This window comes from Anolis sagrei, chromosome 6, assembly GCF_037176765.1.
Source record: "Anolis sagrei isolate rAnoSag1 chromosome 6, rAnoSag1.mat, whole genome shotgun sequence".
Classification (NCBI taxonomy): Eukaryota; Metazoa; Chordata; class Lepidosauria; order Squamata; family Dactyloidae; genus Anolis; species Anolis sagrei.
The window spans coordinates 37,794,049-37,815,751 of record NC_090026.1 but is presented as its reverse complement, the minus strand read 5'-3'; the positions used below and the strand labels follow the sequence as shown (position 1 = coordinate 37,815,751).

The 21,703-nt window shown below is 40.4% G+C and overlaps 1 protein-coding gene across 1 annotated transcript in view; it reads right to left on the bottom strand.

The window, feature by feature from the left end:
- LOC132779444 (1-acyl-sn-glycerol-3-phosphate acyltransferase alpha-like) overlaps positions 1–9,544 on the bottom strand; it is a 34,276-nt gene extending 24,732 nt beyond the window's left edge. The window contains exon 1 of the mRNA XM_060783140.2: positions 9,262–9,544. Coding sequence (XP_060639123.2) covers positions 9,262–9,452 — 191 coding nt within the window. The 5' untranslated portion in view covers positions 9,453–9,544. The remainder of the gene's footprint in view (positions 1–9,261) is intronic.
- Positions 9,545–21,703: the final 12,159 nt, after the last annotated feature.

The window sequence follows — 21,703 nt, the reverse complement described above, 5'->3', positions numbered from 1 at the left end:
ATCTATCTAATCCACTTTTTCCATGGGATCCTAATATTCTGCACTAAGCCCCATAGGATACAAGAAACAGGGAGCCAGTTTAAAACCACTTCTTTCCATGGGATCCTAATGTTCTGCACTAATGTTGTAAGTAGACTTCTGGTTTGTAAGGTAACTCTTTCATTCACTTCTACCTTTTACCTTTTATTTTTCAGTGATTGGTTGCGGGGGGGAATACTGTTTGCTTACACTTGGAAATTACCTAGGGCCGGCTCTGGCCACAGCCAGTAGAAATAACAACTACAACACTTTATTTTGGACTTAAATCTGTGGAGAAACTAATTTTAATCCCAACAGCCCTAAAATGATGTGAAGGGGAGTCCACCCATTGCCACCATTGAGTGGGATCTAGCTGCATTTTTTTTTTTTTTTTTTGGCTATGGACTGAAAACAAGTATCCTGCTACCCACTCTTTTTCGGGATCTCCAGTAATTCAGCTAGCAGTAACGAATAGAAGTTCAGCAGAAATGCACAAACCTACTCAGTATGAAACAGTCACAACATTTATAGCACATTCCTGTATTCATGCCAATTCAGAAGGAAGTCACATTATGGTCAATGGTGCCTATTCACATGTATGTGAAATATAGGATTAGAATCTCAATGTCTCAGCAGGCAGTTATGAATTCTAATTAGCTGAATTTGCTTGAGTCTAATGCTCCATCAAATCTAATGTGCACCTCGATTTTCAAAAGCCTGAAACCAAAAAAAGTATTTGTTGCTGAAAGCAATGCGCAATGCCCAAAATGTGTGTTATTTGTCATTTGGCCAAAAAGCTGTACATTACTGTTGTTGCCTGCTTAGAATTCCTTTGTTATAAACAATTGGGTTAGAACACCAATGCTTCCAGTGATGGAAGCATTGGTGCATCTATGTTATAGAATTAATCCATTTTAATTGCCTTTGTTCAATGCTATGGAATCCTGGGGGCTGTAGTTTGACAAGACTTTGAGCCTTTATCTGCCAAAGAATGCTGATGCCTCATCAAACAACAAGGATTAAGCTCTGGCAATTAAATTAGAGATGACATCCCTCAAAGAGGAGTACCAGGTGCACTTTCTGAAGCAACTTCCCTTTTGCTTTGGTTCAGCACTAAGAATACTGTATGATGTAAATCTAATGTGCACCCCAATTTTGGAAAGGCCATTTAGCCAAAAACAGTGCACATTAAATTCAGGTAAATGCAGTATTATTGTCTCATCTCTGCCTTGCACGCTCAGCTTTGCTGAGTCCCCTGTTGCAATGGGTTGCAATGGATGATGAAGACAAAGATGAGTATAAATATACAGGGTGCGGCAGCATAACTTCCTTTTTTTAAAATGCGCACCATTCAGTCAGTTGAAAATGTAGCAGAGCACTAGTGGTCTCGTTCGAAAGGTGGGAGTATAAAGTTTTGTCCTGACACAGTTCAGTCGCCATCATGCATTGGAACAGTGAGGAGCGTGCTTTTGCTGTTGAGACCTACTTTTCGAGCAGATGTTCTGTGATCGCAACCCAGCGCGCCTTTCGGAATCGCTTTAATTTAGCCCTATTGGCTCCTGTCAATTGTGACATGAGTCACTACATTCAGACAAACTGCAAGTGCGACAAGATGAAGAACTGGAGTCCCTCAGCCCATTAGATCACCTGAGAACATTGAGGCAGTGAGAGCTTCAGTGTTGCGATCACCACGGCATTCTGTGCACAAAAATGCGTCTGCCCTTGGACTTTCCAATCGTTCTGTGAGGAGAATTCTTCATGATGATCTTCATTTCCATCCTTACAAGATGGCGATTGTGCAGGAACTTTCTAAACGTGACTTCAGTTCTCGGAGGAACGCGTGTGAGGTTCTTCTCGAAGTCGTTCCTGAGGACACTATTATTTTTTTTAGTGAAGAAGCCCATTTTCATTTGTGTGAATCCGTCAACAAACAAAACATGCGCTACTGGGCTGACAACAATCCTCGAGAATTGCATCAAAGGCAGGCATGTAGCCGGGGGGGGGGGGGGGGGCTTGAGGGGCTTCAGCCCCCCCCCCCCCGAAATTCTCATGGTGGTTCACGAAAAGGCCTTACTGGTGTATTATTTAAACTGTTATGTTTATTCATATCATGATCTGATCACCATACTCAATATATCCCATATGCATGGGGATATTGGGGTAATGATACAAAAGGTTTGCTAGGCTAGACCCTCTTTCACTCAGACTCAGCCCCCCAAAACTCAGCCCCCCCGAACCCCCCCCTTGAAAAAAATTCACACCCCCCCCCCCCCCCCGAAACGAAATTCTGGCTACGGGCCTGATCAAAGGCCTTTGCATTCACCTAAAATCACAGTGTGGTGTGCAATTTCCTCAGCTGGAATTATTGGCCCCTGGTTCTTTGAGGAAAATGAAGTCGCAGTGATAGTGAATTCGGACCGGTATCATGACAAACGCCAAGAATCGGTTTACTCAATGTATGAAGAATGGGGGACGTCACCTACCTAATTTGATCTTCAAAACTACGTAAAACAATACTTTAGGTATGCGCCTACATTATTAAAAAATTCTGATTCATACAATGGGTTTTATTAAGTTTTGAAAAAAGGAAGTTATGCTGCTGCACCCTGTAGTATTGATGTAATAATCATTGCTATCTCCATAGGACAGTAATTGTTGAAAAGTAGCTACAAGTTCTCAGAGCACCTACAATCCATTGCTTTCCAAATCAACCACAAAGCATTTTCCAAAAGACTCCTCTTTTTATCTACTCAGTGTGAAATAGAACAATAACTGTGGAACAACACAATACAAATAATCAGCATACTCTCAAATAAGAAAACTGGATCACTCAGGTCTATGCAAGAGCAGCAAGTGCACATTAAATGCACATTACTTTACTTGACCATCTCTCTCTTTGACCATCTAGCTGTAACACAGAGAACCACAGAGTACAAGGATCCAGTTTATAGTTGTTGACTCACAAATAAAGGGTAAAGTCCAATTTATATGTGTTTACTCACTTTTACTTCTATTGCCTCCCCTCCAGTACACAAACACATTTTACTGGACAAAACAGATAAATCCATCCAACGGTCCTTACCATTCAGGTTCCACAATCTCTAGCCTATCATAAAAGATCATTCTTGCTAACTTTAAAAAAATTAATATGCAAATTGTATGCAAATCTGTGTCACATATTGTCAGTCCCTTTACATTTCTATATCTCATCTAGTTTGGTCCTAAGTAGAAGGTACTTTCCAGTCTTTATTTTTACCGCAGTTACATTATCATAGATAGCAGAAACATATTAGGATGACATTGCACCTCTTTTCTGATATTGCACCTCTTTTCTTTGTACAGTTGTGCCAATTTGACAGTCAGTAGCTCTGTGATTGTACTTCTGTAATCCCAGCTTTCTCCATTTCAGTTACTCCACTATTTTACAATTTTTGGAGCAGTTTTGTAATTTCAACAATGAAAAACAAGAAAGGGAAACATAATTAAAATATAAAATAAACAGAAAACAGACAATATGGGAATCATGAGAGGGAGGGGGGATATTATGAGAGGATGAGAATCCCATCTGCATTGTCATGCTACTGCCATCATAGGAATGGAAAGAACCCATCTCAGAAGGTAGGTGATGGGAATGTTTTATGGTTGTGAGCAATTGATAGGCTTCTCCCATCAACAGCAAGGGATGGGTTAATTGTGAGGAGCAGGCAGATCAGCATCGTGCAATTGGGACCATTACCCAACTTCAATGTTGGTTTGCCTGCCTTGTGAAGTAAAGTCCTATATTCTGTTTTGAAATGTGATTAAGATATGAATATTCTCCTTAATTTGCTTATCAAGAAACCACTGGAAGTTGTGACACATATGTAAGTTAATTAATTACCATTGAAGAAATACGTCCTTCAGTAATTCCTCAAATACTACAAGCCAATTTTACAGAATTTCATGATTTCCACAGGGGATAGAAATGAAAGAAGGGATATACTGGAAACAGGTCCCAAGTCTAAACACGAAATTCATGTATGTTTGATATACACCTTATTAACCTAGTGAATGTATATTTATTTATTTATTTATTTATTTATTTATTTGCTGCATTTGTTAACCGCCGCTCTCAGCCCTAGGGCGACTCGCGGCGGTGTACAACATATAAAACATATTTTATAATAAACTACAATGACAAAACAACATATCACTAATACACTATCATCTAATTACACTAAAATAATCCGCTTCGTCTGTATACTGAACCATCAGACAGCAAAGGTGTCACAATCTTTTTAAAATATTTTTTCTTTTATTATTGTTGCTTCTTAATACATTTTCACTTATTTAAGTTAGGTGCAGATATTCACAAACCTTTTGTATGAACATTTGTAAATCCTATTATTCATGTTTACACTCATTTTCGTTTGGTGCAATTACATCTAGGACATTTTGTATCCAGCATTCCTAGGTATTACTAATTTCTTTTCTTTATATCTTAATCTTTTACTTATCTTTTATCTTATTAACATTTACCACTAATTTTTAATCAAACAATAATAAAAATAAAGAAAAATAAAATAAAACTTCCATGTTATCCCCGCCCCCATCACCCAACTTTCTGACCACATTTCCCACTATATTGTTATCTTTAGCTATGTGTACAGTTCTCTTAATTTTTTTTAATAATATTTGTATTGACTTTATATATTTGTACTCAAGGTGTCACAATCTCAGCCACTCATGTGGAATTCTGGAAAAGGGATCCTCAATCTATACCCACATATCACCCTCTCACCCCCCCCCCCCCCAAATATAAGCTAGTTGTTTTGTCATTGTTCCAACAATTTGCTATATAAATATAAATGATACATACATAAAAATAGAACAGAAAGTAACATCTATCTCTATTGAGACTTTATTTTTGGTATTTTGCAGGCCTGGAATTTCCCATGGGCAGCAAGTAGCCCAAAGATGTTCTATATAAAAGAAAAGTTCATGAAAATCAGACATCAGGAAGAGCTTCATCAGAAAGAGCTCTATAATTTCTATATACTTGTTTATGATTTGGTGAGTACTAGGCTTGTGCAATCCTGTCTTTTGTGTCTGGGCTTCCAGTGGTGGCTCTAATCTGTTTTTTGGGAGCCTCCAAAATACAGGAGGGCAGATATCTGTTTTCTCTCTGGGGATGCTGAGAGATCCATTTCCTATTAGCCCATTGGGGGTGGGGGGGAGCTCCCAGGTTTCCCTTCCTATCATTTTAGGCATTTAAGCTGTTTGTTTCTACTCTAGAGGAGAGATGCTCGGCTGCAGGCAGGTGCACACTAAGGAGGCTTCTTGTTTAAAGTTGTTTTTCTACTCTAAAGTAAAGGCACTCAACTGCAGGCAGTCATGTGCTTTAAGGAGGCTTCTTGTTCTTAAAGCTGTTTTTTCTTACTCTAGAAGAGGGGTGCTCAGCTGCAGGAGAGACAGGCGCATGTAGTTTCTCTCAACAGCACCAGCACGCCATGCAGCTTTCCAAGAGGCATTTTAAGGAGTAGAGTTCTCCTTTCGGGATTATCTTAAAAATCCTCTATTTTCAGTGCCTGCAATCTCCTTTCTGCTTGCCATTGGTTTTTCCTGTAGTTTACAAGATATACTTAAATCGTTCCTGAGGGTCATTAGAGGATAGGTTAGGCTTCTCTTTTTGTTTGCTGGGATTGTTATTATATGTTTTTGTTCAGTGAGAACCCTTACCATTATGGGCTCCCAAAGTACCAAAGATACCAAGAGAAAAGGAGGAAATGGAGGAAACGAATTCTTCGCACAACTTTAGAGAGTATATCTCCACCTGCTGGTTTTAAATTAAACCTAGGTCTGGGTAGAGGTACTACGGTGCTATTGCCTGGAAACCAATGGGGCATGGCCAAACAGGCCCACCCTGCAAAATAAAAAATCCCATTGTGGCTTCACACCCAAACCGTGCCAAAGTAGCTGGGTTTTCTTTACACCTCTAACTCCTGATTTTAAAAAAGAAGTGTAGATCAGCACAACATGTTGCAGCCTGTAACCAAGTCAACATTGATGTCATGGGAAGCTTGCATTAAGATGAACATAAAACAAACAGCCAACATCACAAAGTGATGGCAACATAAACGTCTAATCTGAAATCAAAGAGAAGCTTAGAAATCAGGGGAAGAACAATGTTTCAGGATATTCTGGGCAAGTCAAGATGCAGACAATCTTGTGCAATCCATCTGTCAGCTTGCTGGCTTCAAAGACAAGCAGGATTATATTTAAATTCCAGATGGTGGCACTGAGTTCATAAAGAAAATCTACTTTGTTTCTTTCACACCTATCACAAACTATTTGGTTGTTTCCCTGCTCAAGTCCATGTCCTTGGGATTGCAGCAGTTTTGCCTCCTAATAGGGATGCTAAATGTGTGACTCTTTGAAATCCTTTCTCTGTCCTCATTAGCACCTCTTCATATTGGGAAATGTTGGAGCTGTTATAAATTGGGAAACTCTAAGGGTTAATCATACGGCTGCTGGTCATGAAAAGTGAGGCAGCATGATCAGAAAATCACACACCTAAAAATACTGTCAACACAACGTGCTGTAATTTCCATCCCAAAGCAAGGTTCAACAGTTGTACTATCATTGAGAGTGATACATAGCAGGCTTAGCATCTTCGGTATTGACCATTTTTCTAAGATCAATATTATCCTGTAGTTTACAAGATATACTTAAATCGTTCCTGAGGGTCATAACTGCCAACTGGGTGATGAATTTCAAGGAATCTTTCCTGACACTTCTCGTACCACAGACAACCAGTGGTCATGTGGGTCAGAGATGAAGTTATGCCTGGCAGCCTGGGAAAATAATTGCCTAAGGAGGTGGTGGGTACCTTCTTGTAGAACTTCAGAAAAAATACTTAAACTTGCATAATCAGACATAAGGTATGAAGAAGATTCTAACCTATGCCTTAATCACTTGCTGTTATGTAGTAGAAAAAAGCACACACTCTCACAGATGGAAAAATAAGGACATTTATTACCATGCTAGGTTTGTCACAAAGAATAAAAGATCAAACTACAAATCTATATAGATCAGGTTTCCTCAAGTCAGGGCTACACAGCACCCTAGGGTCTGCTGAGGCCCCTTCTACACTGCCATATAATCCAGATTACCTTCTATTTTGTTTATTTATTTCGGGCTTTTATATCCTGTCCTATCTCAACCTCCGCAGAGGTTGAATTGGATTATATTTGAATTGGATTATATAGCAGCGTAGATTTATATAATTCAGTTCAAATAAGATAATCTGGTTTATCTGCTTTGATAATCTGAAATATATGGCAGTGTAGAAGGGGACTATGATGTCGCTGACATTCCACAAGCAACTGTGATTGAAAAATAAGCTTCTTTTTAGCCATCAATATAATATTTTTTAGTTGTTTGCATGTTTGACCACAATTGGAAACCACAGTTCAATTCCCCACTCAGTCATGGAAGCCCACTGGGTGAGTCCCTCAGCCCCCCAAAAACTTCATGATAGGTTCACCTTAGGGTCTTTCAGCCCCCTAAAAACTTCATGATAGGTTCACCTTAGGGTCTTTCAGCCCCCTAAAAACTTCATGGGTCTCTCAGCCCCCTAAAAACTTCATGATAGGTTCACTTTAGGTTCAACGTAAATTGGAAATGAATTGAAGACAAACAAGAACAACAAATAATAGTGATGTTTATGTAAGGTTCCCTGAGACCTGGAAATGATTTCAAGTATTCCTTCGGGGTAAAAAGACTAAGAAAGATTGATATAGATTCTATTGCAAGGAAAACTTCCAATTTTCAAAAACCAAAGCGGTCTTTGGTATTTTTCTCTCATAATTGACATAAATATATAGTTTCTCTTCACTGATGTATGGATATTTAGTTAATATTTACATGAGTTATGTATTTTTTCTCAATAAACAAAAATGATTTTATGCTATATAAAGTTAATTTCATTACTTTGTTTGGTATTGTTCCATTATCCAGGCGGAAGCCACTAGGGGCCGCTAAAGAGAGAAGGATAGTCCATTTCATGGGGGGTGGGGAGCTGAAGGAGGGAAACCATTGCCCTCATTTTTCTGTTTGTTCCCCCTCTCCTATTTGTTTTCACAACGGAGATATGGGTGGGTGGGTGGGTGGGGGGAATAACAGGAAAACACGGGGAAGTGGTTTTAAACCCCACCCTCTTCTCCATAAAATGGAATATGCTTCTCTCTCTGGCGCTCCCTAGTGGCCTCCTCCCAGTAATGGAACAGTACCTTTTGTTTTTCCACCAGTATAATTTTAAACCAATTCAGTCACCCAAACAAGAAAAGAAAGCCTGATAATATATCCTCAACATATTCTTAACACATACCAGTGAACAAAAAAAAAAAAACAAAAAACGATGGTTGGGAAACCGAAAGAGAAGAGAGGAATTTGAGCTTTGCTTATTGACTATTCACAGTTCACATGTATAACAATCCTAGCAGCATCCTGCAGTTGCTGTGACTGGGGGAGACTGGCTTTTTTTCTTTGGCTTTTTTGCTAGTTGACATGTAACAAGGTTTTTGAAAGAGCGTGATTGCAGTCTTGTGTTTACTGTTGTTGCACTGCTATGACCAGTCAAATGTAACCCTATTTCCTAACTGTTTCCCAGTCTAGTCTCACCCTTCATTACTTTAATATATTTGTGTGGGTTTGTCTGAGTTTGTGTTGTTTTAGTAGTAGGCAAAAGCCTTTCCTTCCTACCCTCTCCAACCTTATTTTGGCCCTGCTTTTTAATTTTTTTGTCAGTTCCAACTGAGATCACATAGGAACTGATTCAAAGAGAGTGGGATATAGGTGGCTAGTACTATAATTGTCTTTCAATGATCCAAGGCCCCTATTACACTGCCAGATATTCCAGATTATCAGCTTTGAACTTGATTATGAGTCTACATTGCCAGATAATTCAGTTCAAAGATGACAATCTAAATTTTTTATGGCAGTGTAGAAAGGGATACTTTTTGCTCCATGAAGAGCGAGCTAGCTACCAACTAATCTGAGCCAGATAAGAATTGATTATCAGGTGTGGATGACATCCAAGTCAGGAGCCTGATTCCAAGCAGAACTGACAAAAAAAAAATCTGAAAAGTTGAACTGTCTTTTGGTAGACAGGCAAAAATGCCTAGTGCCAAGAGCATACATTTCCCCTTATAGATATGACCACGTCAAAACAGTTGATGAAAGAAAAATAAAACTTCTACTCACTTCATGTTTTCCACTCTTCGCCCATAGAATAGGGCTACACATGGAGAGAGTATGGTGGCCATCAGTATGATCCAGCCATTGAACAAGAACATCTTGCAGTAGAAATTGAAGGTGGGACTCTGGTGGTAAAGGAAGAAGATTCCAGTCAGGAAGATCGTGAGAAGCAGCAGGATCCACTGATACTGTTCCATGATGATACTCAATGAGAGGAGAAAAGACTGAAGACCTAAAACCCCATAGAAGTCTAATTAATGGCTTACATTCTTAGTAACAGATGAAGGCAGCTGGGTATCACAGGGTGGAGAAAGGGGATGGCTTTTACATGAAGATTGCAAGCTATCAATGGGTGTTGTCTGTGGGAGGTATAGGGGTGAGTTGTTACTGTTAAGATGTTGACAGTAATATATCAGCAGAGACAGCTGTGGGAGGAAGAGCCATAGAGGTACAGTACATCCTCAATTCTTATGTCTGCTAGAAGATACTTAAGAGGAGCAGAGGTGGAATGGGTAGAGCAAAACCAGAATGAATCACCCTGAGTTTACATTAGATTGATCTCACCATAAGAGCACTAGCTGATGATAAAAGCCAAGGCCGCATTTTCAAAGCTTGGTTCGTCATCTGAAATGTTACCTCAAGTTCTAACAAAAGCAATTCTGGATCTTATGAATAGGTAGGACCTGGGGTGCTCTGCTGGGTATCAGGACATTAAAAACTCTCAAATTTTGGACAAGCATTCTTCAGAACTGTTTAGAATTGTCTGGGTCCTGACCTGTAATGAGGTCCCTTAGCTCAATGTTGAGGGCACAAAAAATGGCAACAATAATAGGTTTCCGAACACCACCCATGTATACCCGTTCACTTTCCAGTCCCAATTCAGGTGCAGGTTATCAGCTACAAAGTCCTGAATGGTTTGGGACCCGCCTACCTTCGTGATCGCATTTCTTTCTATGAACCTGCATGATCTCTTTGATCCTCTGGGGAGGCCCTCCTCTCGCTCCTACTTCTATCACAAGCCTGGCTTGTGGGGACGAGGGAGAGAGCCTTTTTCATTGTGACCCCTTGGCTTTGGAACTCGCTACCTAGTGAGATTAGGTAAGCCCCCCACACTAGCAGCCTTTAAGAAAGACCTAAAAACCTGGCTCTTCAGGCTTCCTTTTGACAAACAAACACATACCCCCATACCATCTCCATCCCAATCCAGACATGTCCTCTTGATGCACTTTCTCTCATCCTTTAGTGAAGGTCAACCCCATTGTTCACACCTTCTGAGTTCTCTCCTCAGACATACATTAGAATCATAGAATCATAGAATCAAAGAGTTGGAAGAGACCTCATGGGCCATCCAGTCCAACCCCCTGCCAAGAAGCAAGAATATTGCATTCAAATCACCCCTGACAGATGGCCATCCAGCCTCTGTTTAAAAGCTTCCAAAGAAGGAGCCTCCACCACACTCCGGGGCAGAGAGTTCCACTGCTGAACGGCTCTCACAGTCAGAAAGTTCTTCCTCATGTTCAAATGGAATCTCCTCTCTTATAGTTTGAAGCCATTGTTCCACGTCCTAGTCTCCAGGGAAGCAGAAAACAAGCTTGCTCCCTCCTCCCTGTGGCTTCCTCTCACATATTTATACATGGCTATCATATCCCCTCTCAGCCTTCTCTTCTTCAGGCTAAACATGCCCAGCTCCTTAAGCCGCTCCTCATAGGGCTTGTTCTCCAGACCTTTTATCATTTTAGTCGCTCTCCTCTGGACACATTCCAGCTTTTCAATATCTCTCTTGAATTGATACTTACTTATCTCACCCAGGGTTTTATCAACTTTATCCTGTGCATTTGGCTCACCCACTGTGGTTTTATTCCTCCACCACTTTATTTTGGCGTGCTTATTGTATATTTCTTATTGTTTGCATTTTACTTTGTTATTATTAATTGTCTGCTGTATTTTACATTGCTGTATTGTAATTTTTGGGCTTGGCCTCATGTTAGTTGCCCCGAGTCCACTTTTGGGAGAGGGTGGTGGGGTATAAATAATAATAATAATAATAATAATTATTATTATTATTATTATTACCAACAATGTACAGGGTTTACAGTGGCCTCTGCAGAAAATGCTTCAGCTGTACTCTACAAAAATTAAATCAGGCTGTTTAGCAAGCCTTGCAAATGTTGATTTATTATCAGAAAATGTTTGATTTATATACCTATTTTGTTTCCTTATGTATCTGAGATTATGTAAACATTTCTCAGGTAGAAAGGGTCATGAATGGAAAAGGTTTAAGAAGCCCTAGTTTAGACCTTGGGTGGGCAAATGTATAGTGGTCCATGCATTAGATGGACTTCACTGTTCTACAGCCCTAAGCAGCATACTCGGGCCCCTTCTACACTGTCCCAGGTTTTCTGCTTTGAACTGGATTATATGAGTATCCACAGCCCAATAATCAGGGATTGGATCCAACAATATAGGGCAGTGACAAAATAATCTAACAATGTTGAAAGCAGGGGTTATTTATTTATCGTGTCATCAGCAACCATTGAATTACAATTCTAACAGAGCAAAACAAACACAGAGATTAAAAAGAAAAAGAAAAAAAAACCACACAGATTTTGTAAATTTGGTATTTGGTTAAATGTCCTTTGACCAGTATCTGGCCACTTGGAGTGCCTCTGGGGTTGCCGCAAGAAGGTCCTCCATCGTGCATGTGGCAGGGCTCAGGGTGCATTGCAGCAGGTGGTCAGTGGTTTGCTCTTCTCCGCACTCGCATGCCGAGGATTCCACCCTGTAGCCCCATTTCTTAAGATTGGCTCTGCATCTCGTGGTGCCAGAGCGCAATCTGTTCAGCGCCTTCCAAGTCGCCCAGTCTTCTGAGTGCCCAGGGGGGAGTCTCTCATCTGGTATCACCCATGAATTGAGGTGCTGGGTTTGGGCGTGCCACTTTTGGACTCTCGCTTGCTGGGGTGTTCCAGCGAGTGTCTCTGTAGTTCTAAGAAAACTATGTCTTGATTTAAGTCGTTGACGTGCTGGCTGATACCCAAACAGGGGATGAGCTGGAGATGTCTCTGCAGGGGTTAGCAACTGCACAAAAGTGGGGGCAAACATTTACCACAATTTATATGAAATACAGTCCAATTTTGAGGTTTGTTTGTTTTAGGAATGTTGGGTTATAAGATATAAAATGAAGTAAAGTGTTGTATCAGTTATTGCATGTTTAGAGAGATTTTCAATTTTCAATTTATTGCATTTTAAGAGACAGAAATGAAGTACTGAGGTTTTTGAGAGTATACCAGAAGGTTGCTGGGGCTACAGGAAGATTTCAGGGAGGATGTCCAGGCTATATTTTCCTTACCCTTTGTCTGAAAAAGTTGTTCTTGCCTGGTATGAATTATCAATGTCCACTTTCAAGTGGGTGGAATTGGTCCAGGGCCCTAAAAATATTAACATTCCAAAGGAATATGGATCCTAGGGGTGCATCTACACTGTAGAATTAATGCAGTTTGACATCACTTTAACTGCCATGACTCAGTATTGTGGAATGATGGAAATTTTAGCTCCACAAGGTCTGTAGCCTTCTCTGGAAACGAGTTCTGGTGCCTCACCAAAACACAATTCCAAAGATTCCAAAGCATTGAGCCATGACACACTCATTCAAGGCTCAATGTGATGTCAAACTGCATTAATTCTACTGTGTAAATGCACTCTAGCAGTTAAATGCTTCACAGTGATGGTGTATACATGTTTATACATAACAGTGAATATAAACAAATTATAAAAGTTTAATCTAGAAAACATCTCTCCTCCAATCTGCCCTGTAAAAATGAAAATGAGAGAAGACTTGCAAAAACTAGGTAGACTTGTTTTGGGGTTGTGTCAAATCTAGAGTCTGGATCAGAACTGGAGTGTCTGCAAGTTAACATATAATTTGTAGTTTAGATATAAGATAACCTGACACGAGACAAGGTTTGGAGACAAAGGAGGAAATAATTTTTTCCTTATTATAAATACATATTTTCAAAATAATTTTTTTTTAAAAAACTATCATATTGTCATTCAACTATTATGTTTTTCAGTTCTAATGGATTTTTATATGATAGGAAAGAAAGAATATGCTTTTTTTGGTAGCAAGAAAAGGCGATTGGGTTTTTTTTAATGTGGTACATTGGTTATAATTTTTAATGATTTTTTAAAAAAGGTTTAGTGATAAGAAAAAAGTACCGTATATTTTGGCATATAAGACAATTGGGCGTATGAGACGACCCCCAACTTTTCCAGTTAAAATATAGAGTTTGGGATATATTCGCCGTATAAGACTACCCCTCTTCCAAAAAACACCAAATAAAATTTTAAAAAGCATCAGATTTGATTTCAATATGGTAATTTTCCTATTACTGTACCTCCTTCTCTGCCTCTCAGATCTCGCACATGCGCACCTGCACCGTTTCACTGCAGTCTTCAGGAGCAAGATCTGAGAGGCAGAGGAGGAGGTACGGTAATAGGATACAAGGGTGGGCCAGATATGTAAAAGAGTTGTGTTTTTCTGGGCCCAGAGCCACTCTATCTCTTTTTTCCATACCCCGGGCAACCTGGACACCTGCAGCTTGCTCCGCCCTTCATTTACACCTTCCCAGTGAGGCGCCCCTTCAACTCACCATCAGGACGAATCCTGATGAATGGATTTTCTTCTACCATACTTTACAGCATCACCCTTGATGCTTTCATACAGTCGCTGCATATGGCAGGGACACGGTCACTGCCATTTTTGAGCTCCCCCCACCATATGCAGCAATCACAGATTCTCCAATCCAGACTGGAAGTTTCAGCAGCCGCTCTATAAGATGACTCCTGGAGTAAAAGACTACTCCCGCATATAAGACTACTCCCATGCATAAGGCTACTCCAGCGTATAAGACTACTCCCATGTATAAGACTACTTCTGCGTATAAGACGACCCTTGACTTTTGAGAATACTTTCTTGGGTTAAAAAGTAGTCTTATACGCCAGAATATATGGTACTGTCCTTCCTAGTGGAGCTTTGTGGCAAGAAAGAATAGAGCAGATTTTTTGTGGTAAGGATATTTTTGGTGATGTGGTAAGTTAAGAGGATTTTTATGGTAAAAGAAAAATTGGGTTTAGGGTGGTAAGAAAACATCCTTTCCCTCAGTACATCTCTGTGGTAGGAACAGTTACACCTTCTCAATGGTAACAAAAGCTGCCGGTGGAAGACAACAGTGGCCCCATCTACATGTCACCTCTTAACTTTCCCTTTTCCAGGCTAAAACTACCCAGTTCCCTAAGCTACTTCTCATAGGGGGTGATTACTAGGTCTACGTCATATAATGAGTTGGTTGACCCCTAGATCAACCAACAAGAAGAAAAGTAATAATTCATTTAATCTGCAGCAGTAGGCAGGGATTTGTTTTGTGACACAAGAGATGTTGAAACTACTTATAAACAGTGTCACCAAATACTTTTAGGCATTTGACTGGAAACCGAAAGAGCTCTGTCCCATCCAACAAGGCTCGTCCAATGTTCTTGAGCCCATTTTGGTTTGCTTACATATAAGAGGGTGTTTTCACAGAAAAGCAAGACAGAGCTTCAAAAAGTTACCTTTTTGGACTATAACTCCCAGAATCTTCTTGCTGACATAGCTACTGGCTGTGCCAGCTATCTGGGGCTATCTATGAGTTGTAGTGCAAAAGGGAAGCATTTTCAAAACAGGATGAATCAGAAGTTTGTTTTTATTTATGAGGGCCAGAATTCTTTTAAATCCAATTTAAAAGAGAAACAAACATTCAATCATCATGTGTTTTTCATTAAGATCTTCCCATTACAGAAAAGCCAAACAAAAGCTGGATTCAAATCCTTTCTGAATGCAGTTCTTAACACACACAAAGTAAATATTGGCTAAGAATAATTCAAATCAGCTTCCACCTCCACCAGATTTTCACAGGCAGAGTGCAAGACTCTTTTGACACCAGTTTCATCCCAAGATAATCTCTTATTGTTCATCTCTTATTTTCTAATGTTTTATCTCATCCATCTTCTCTGGAGTCTTGGCTCTTTGTGTTTACATTCTTAAATGGCATTTACTCACAATTTGAGAGGGTGCTCGGGTAAAATCAGACTCAGATAAAGCATTCTCATAAAGACCTGAATATTGTATCACACATAGAGAGAATCTGCAAGTCATTGTGATGGGATTAGTAATGGTATTAGCAGATATCTTAATTCTCAGAAGTATAACAGTTAATTAATGTGTGATTTGTTATTCTTGGGAAGAGGTGAAGTTTTATATTAAAAGCACGCTTCTATTGGTTTTTTAGCTTGATATATTATTGTTATTGTAAAACACCATGAGCAGATTTTTTAAAGAAACATGTTTGCCAAACTAAGAGGAGGAGGAGGGTAATTACCTTAGTTTTCAGCAGTATGACAATTAGGTACGAAAACTTAACTATACAAATATAAATGGGTGATACAGTAGAATCCCACTTATCCAACCTTTGCTCATCCAATGTTCTGTATTATCCAACACAATCTGCCTCTCGTCCAGATCCACAGCTGTTTCAAGACATCGCAATGTTTTGGTGCTAAATTCGTAAATACAGTAATTATTACATAATATTAACAAAGCCAGTGGACCAGATGGGATCCCTGCTGAAATCTTTAAAGAGGGAGGACCTGAGCTGACACACCAACTCCACCAGCTCATAGAAAAAGTGTGGGTGACCGAGAAAATCCCAGCAGATTTCAAGGACGCCACCATCATCACCCTCTTCAAAAAAGGGGAAAGAACAGACTGCGGAAACTATCGCGGTATCTCCCTTCTAACCTCCGCTGGGAAAATCCTCGCAAGAATCCTTGCAAACCGCCTTCTACCCCTCTCAGAAGACACCCTCCCAGAATCCCAGAATGGCTTCCGCCCCTCCAGAGGAACAGTGGAGATGATCTTCACTGCAAGACAGCTCCAAGAAAAATGCAGAGAACAAAACCAACCTCTGTACATGGCATTCATCGACCTTGCCAAGGCATTCGACACAGTGAATCGCAGCGCTCTCTGGACCATCCTCCACAAAATCGGGTGCCCAAACAAATTTGTGAACATCCTGCGGCTCCTCCACGATGACATGATGGCAACAGTCTTGGACAGCAGTGGCTCCCAAAGTGACCCATTTAAGGTGGAATCAGGTGTCAAACAGGGATGTGTTATTGCCCCAACTCTATTCTCCATCTTCATCGCTATGATACTTCACCTTGTTGATGGGAAGCTTCCCACCGGAGTGGAAATAATCTATCGGACAGATGGCAAGCTATTCAACCTCAGCAGACTGAAAGCCAAAACCAAGGTTACAACAACAGCTGTTATAGAACTCCAGTATGCTGATGACAATGTCGTCTGTGCGCATTCAGAAGAAGATCTACAAGCCACTCTAAACACCTTCGCAGAAGCATATGAGAAGCTCGGCCTATCACTGAACATTGAGAAAACCAAGGTGCTGTTCCAGCAGTCACCAGCCAATCCCTCTCCAATGCCAGTAATACAGCTTAATGGTATAACATTAGAAAATGTGGACCATTTCCGCTACCTTGGCAGCCACCTCTCCACCAAAGTCATCATCGACGCCGAAATACAACACTGCCTGAGCTCTGCAAGTGCAGCATTTTCCAGAATGAAGCAGAGAGTGTTTGAGGACCGGGACATCCGTAGGGATACCAAGGTGCTTGTTTATAAAGCTATTGTCCTCCCAACCCTGCTATATGCCTGTGAGACGTGGACTGTCTACAGACGTCACATGCAGCTCCTGGAACGTTTCCATCAGCGCTGCCTCCGGAAAATCCTGCAAATCTCCTGGGAAGACAAGCGGACAAACGTCAGTGTGCTGGAAGAAGCAAAGACCACCAGCATTGAAGCGATGGTCCTCCAACATCAACTCCGCTGGGCCGGCCACGTTGTCCGGATACCTGACCACCGTCTCCCAAAGCAGTTGCTCTACTCCGAACTTAAGAACGGAAAACGGAACGTTGGTGGACAGGAAAAGAGATTTAAAGATGGGCTCAAAGCCAACCTTAAAAACTGTGGCATAGACACTGAGAACTGGGAAGCCCTGGCCCTTGAGCGCTCCAGCTGGAGGACAGCTGTGACCAGCAGTGCTGCAGAATTTGAGGAGGCACGAGTGGAGGGTGAAAGAGAGAAACGTGCCAGGAGGAAGGCGTGTCAAGCCAACCCTGAACGGGACCGCCTTCCACCTGGAAACCAATGCCCCCACTGCGGAAGAAGATGCAGAGCAAGAATAGGGCTCCACAGCCACATACGGACCCACAGGGAAACCCATAATGGAAGACCATCTTACTCGTCCAACGAGGGATCGCCTAAGTAAAGTACATAATATTGCCATGTATTGAACTGCTTTTTCAGTCAGTTTGTTGTAAAACATGTTTTGGTGCTTAATTTGTTAAATCATAACATAAATTGTCGTTTAATGAACTTTTTCTTAATTCCCCTCCTTATTATCCAACATTTTTGCTTATCCAACGTTCTGCTGGCCCATTTATAGTGGATAAGTGAGACTCTATTGTACATGGATTCAGGGGTGGCTCAACCCATTACACAAAGTAAGCATTTGCAGTATAGTTGATTTTGCCCAGGGGCGCTCTTGAGGCACTCTTGGGGGAAAATAGACCTTGACATATGCAAGTTGTAGTTACTGGGATGTATAGTTCACCTACAATCAAAGAGCATTCTGAACTCCACCAATGATGGAATTGAACCAAATATGGCACACAGAACTCCCACGACGAACAGGAAATTTATATCCGTTATTTTTTGGTTGGGGGGACAATACTGTTTGCTTACCGTTGAAAATTATCTAAGGCCGCCTCTGCGTGGATTGACAGCAATACATTTGAAAAAGATCTAGGGTACTTCGTAGACTGTAAGCTAAACATGAGTTGTCATGTGATGCAGTCGCCTATAAATGAGTAAATATTAAGTGTTCATATACACATAGGTGAAAAGTGTGATATCTCTTGCCAAGAAATATCAAAACATAGTCACGGTAGGAAAAAGTATTAATAAGAAGCCTTAGGCAAGGTAGGAGTTACTCCAGCAAAATGGTTTTGCCTAAGCCAATGGGAAAGGACAAAATTCAACCTCACCTCTCCTCACTGTTGTGTCAATTAGTTCAAATTAGTTTTGTATTTCCAAACTCAGTTTGCATCAAATGATGTAAACTGAGAATGAAGGGGAAAGTGGGAGGAAGATCGAGAAACTGGCACATTTCAATAGCAGCTGAAAAGTAAGAGAGCAGAAAATTAATTTGAACTTTCTCTGCCAAATCAGGGTGAGTATGAGAGTTTTACTTTTTTAAAAAACAAAACAAAAACAGTCTAGAATGCTATCAGTTTTTTTTTCCAGAGGAGGAATGGCAGAAAGAAACTGCTCAGCCCACTTAAAATTCAGCTTTCAATGTTGTGAGGCATAAATGTGATTGGATAGGTATTTGAAAGTAAAAGAATCTAACAGGACCTCATCTGGCTTCCGTGTCTCCATTCCTGCCATTCACTAATAATGACAACATGGATAGGTGTGTGCCTTTTCCTTCTTTTCTTCCTTATGCATCTGGGAGGATAAGAAACCCTCACCCACACCACACATCAGATAGAACAACAAACCTCAGTATATTTGAGGCATGACTGGATATATGGGCTGGAACAACTGTGTCTCGTACTATTTTGCGGATCAGGATGAGCTCTCACAGCAATATACACAGGTTTATATAGAGCTAGATTAGATAAATATTTTCTTATTGTTGCCTGTGAAAAGCTTGTTATATTGGCCACTTAATCCATGGCTATTACAGTGTAGTGACCCTGAAGGTGACCACACATTCCACATGGGATGCTGGAGTAAAGGCTATGGGCCCTTCCACACAGCCCCATATCCTAGAATATAAAGGCAGAAAATCCCACATTATCTGAGTGTGGACTCAGATAACCCAGTTCCACGCAGATATTATGGGATTCTCTGCCTTGATATTCTGGGATAGAGGGCTGTGTGGAAGGGCCCTATATGGTCCAACCAAGTTGAAACTGGTTTGACTACACTGGACCATGAACTTACCTTCCTTATTGACATCACTATCACTGGATCCATTCCTCCTTCTTAACTATGATCATATGGGGACCTTTGTTGATGTCTGCATAGGGTAACCATGATGGCAAGAAGTTTGCCCAGAGTTCTGTGGCTTCCAGACCATGGTGACAAAGAAATCATTCTTTTCAATGTGATCACAAGCTCATGGAAAAGGGAATGGTAGCAGTTGTCTACTGAAGAGAAGACTGGTCTGCATTACTATCAACTGTGCTGTCCACACTGTTTCCAAAGTGCAGTGCTGCTCTGGAGTTTTGCTCACCTTCTGGAGCATTCCCTAATTTTCCTGAGCATTGGACTAAACCAGTTTAACCTGTAATAAGGATCAGAAGTCCCTAAACATCATGAACACATCCAGGAGTAACTTCTTATAGCCACTGAACTTGTAAAACTTAGGGGGAATGCATAGCTGTTCATCACCATCTATTTGACATGAAGGGCCGTCCAGCTCTCTTAGAGACCAGAATCATATTTCTGTCCATTGGCTAGAATTGGTTCTTTCTTTCCCAGAAACCCACTCAAAAACTGATCACTTGTGGACTGGCATCAGTTCATGGGTCACCAGTTTGAATATCATTTCTGTGGAGTCCTTGGGTAATTGTCATCTACATATCATAGTCATACATAACTTTATTTGGTGCAGTTAACATGGTCAAACATTGCAGAGACTTGGACTATTTATATATCCTGGGAAATGGCAATTTATGCCACACTTCTCTTTTGCTGTCTTGAGGAGAAGAAGAAAACTAATCATTATCTCACAATGAGCCAGGTGTCTTTATTGCACAATTATGTTCGCTTATACCTGTAATTAATGACTACAAGGGGAGAAGTGTAACATTCTGCATTGCATTAGGAACTAATTACAAGTTAGTAATAATGCAATCAGGCTTCATCAAAGAGATATGAATAAAATTTCCCCCAGCATTCCCCTGAGTCAAAATTCTGTGCCAAGGATAATTCTGCAAAAATAAAATCTGATATTCAGATGGATTAAATAAGCTTTTCAAAAACGTTTGAGTGTTTTGTGTGTATGTGTGTGTTTGTGTCTGTGAAGTCTTTTTCACATAAAGCTTTTGTAGCAGGATGTCATTTGGATAGCACTGGCAATGGCAGTGGGGTATATGTCCTTTTTCATGGGCCATCCGCCTACCACCACTAACAATGCTTTCTAATAATGATTTTACATGGTCTTCTTAAACCAGGCGTCCCCAAACTTAGGCCCAAGGAACGGATATGGCTCTCCAAGGTCATTTATCCGGCCCTCACTCAGGGTCAACCTAACTCTGAAACGACTTGAAAGTACACAATAAAATCAAGAGCAATCTTATCTCATCAGCCAAAAGCAGGCCCACACTTCCCATAGAAATACTAATAAGTTTATATTTGTTAAAATTGTTCTTCATTTTAATTATTGTATTGTTTTTAAGTGGGTTTTTTTTGCACTACAAATAAGATGTGCAGTGTGCATAGGAATTCATTCATGTTTTTTTCAAATTATAATCTGGCCCCCCAACGGTTTGAGGGACTGTGACCTGGCCCTCTGTTTAAAAAGTTTGAGGACCCCTGTCTTAAACCATGTCATGGCTTTCAAGGCCGGAATCACTGGAGTGTTGTGTGGTTTCTGTGATGTATGCTATTTTCTCCTGGTGTTTCACCTGCATCTCTGGCTGGCATCATACAGCCTGGAAACCACACAACACCCCATGTCATGAGTCTTCCTAAACCAGAAATAATACTATATTTCAAAAGAAATATTTCTTTTAAAATATAGTATGCAGTGTTGACATTCCTTGGTGGTCTCCCATCCCAATACTACACAGAACTGACCATGTGTAGTTTCCAAGATGACTTATGTTGACTTCCATGATGACTTCCTGTTGACTTATGGGAATCTCACCAATGAGGTTGTCTAAGCAAGGAGTTTTTGCCAGGTGGAAGTTCATATTTAGCACTTTTTCTACATGGCATAATATAGATGTCTGCACTACCATGTTTGTGAGGGAAATGAGTAGAAAGCTATTTATTTAGTTATTTATAGCCGTATAGCAAATCCCTTAGGGTGATATACATTAATTGACTAGGAGGGAAAAGTGGGAAGCTCAACTATAATAAAATGCAATTAAAATGCAACAATAAAACACACTTTACAAGCTGAGGGCATAGTAAATACAGCAATATTTATTATGACCATTTTACAACCATGGCTGTTTTTCATTGCAAGAAGGTACAATGCAAATCTAGTACGCGGATTATTATTTTCGAGACTAGATACTTCTCTAAGAAGTCTGATAACATTAA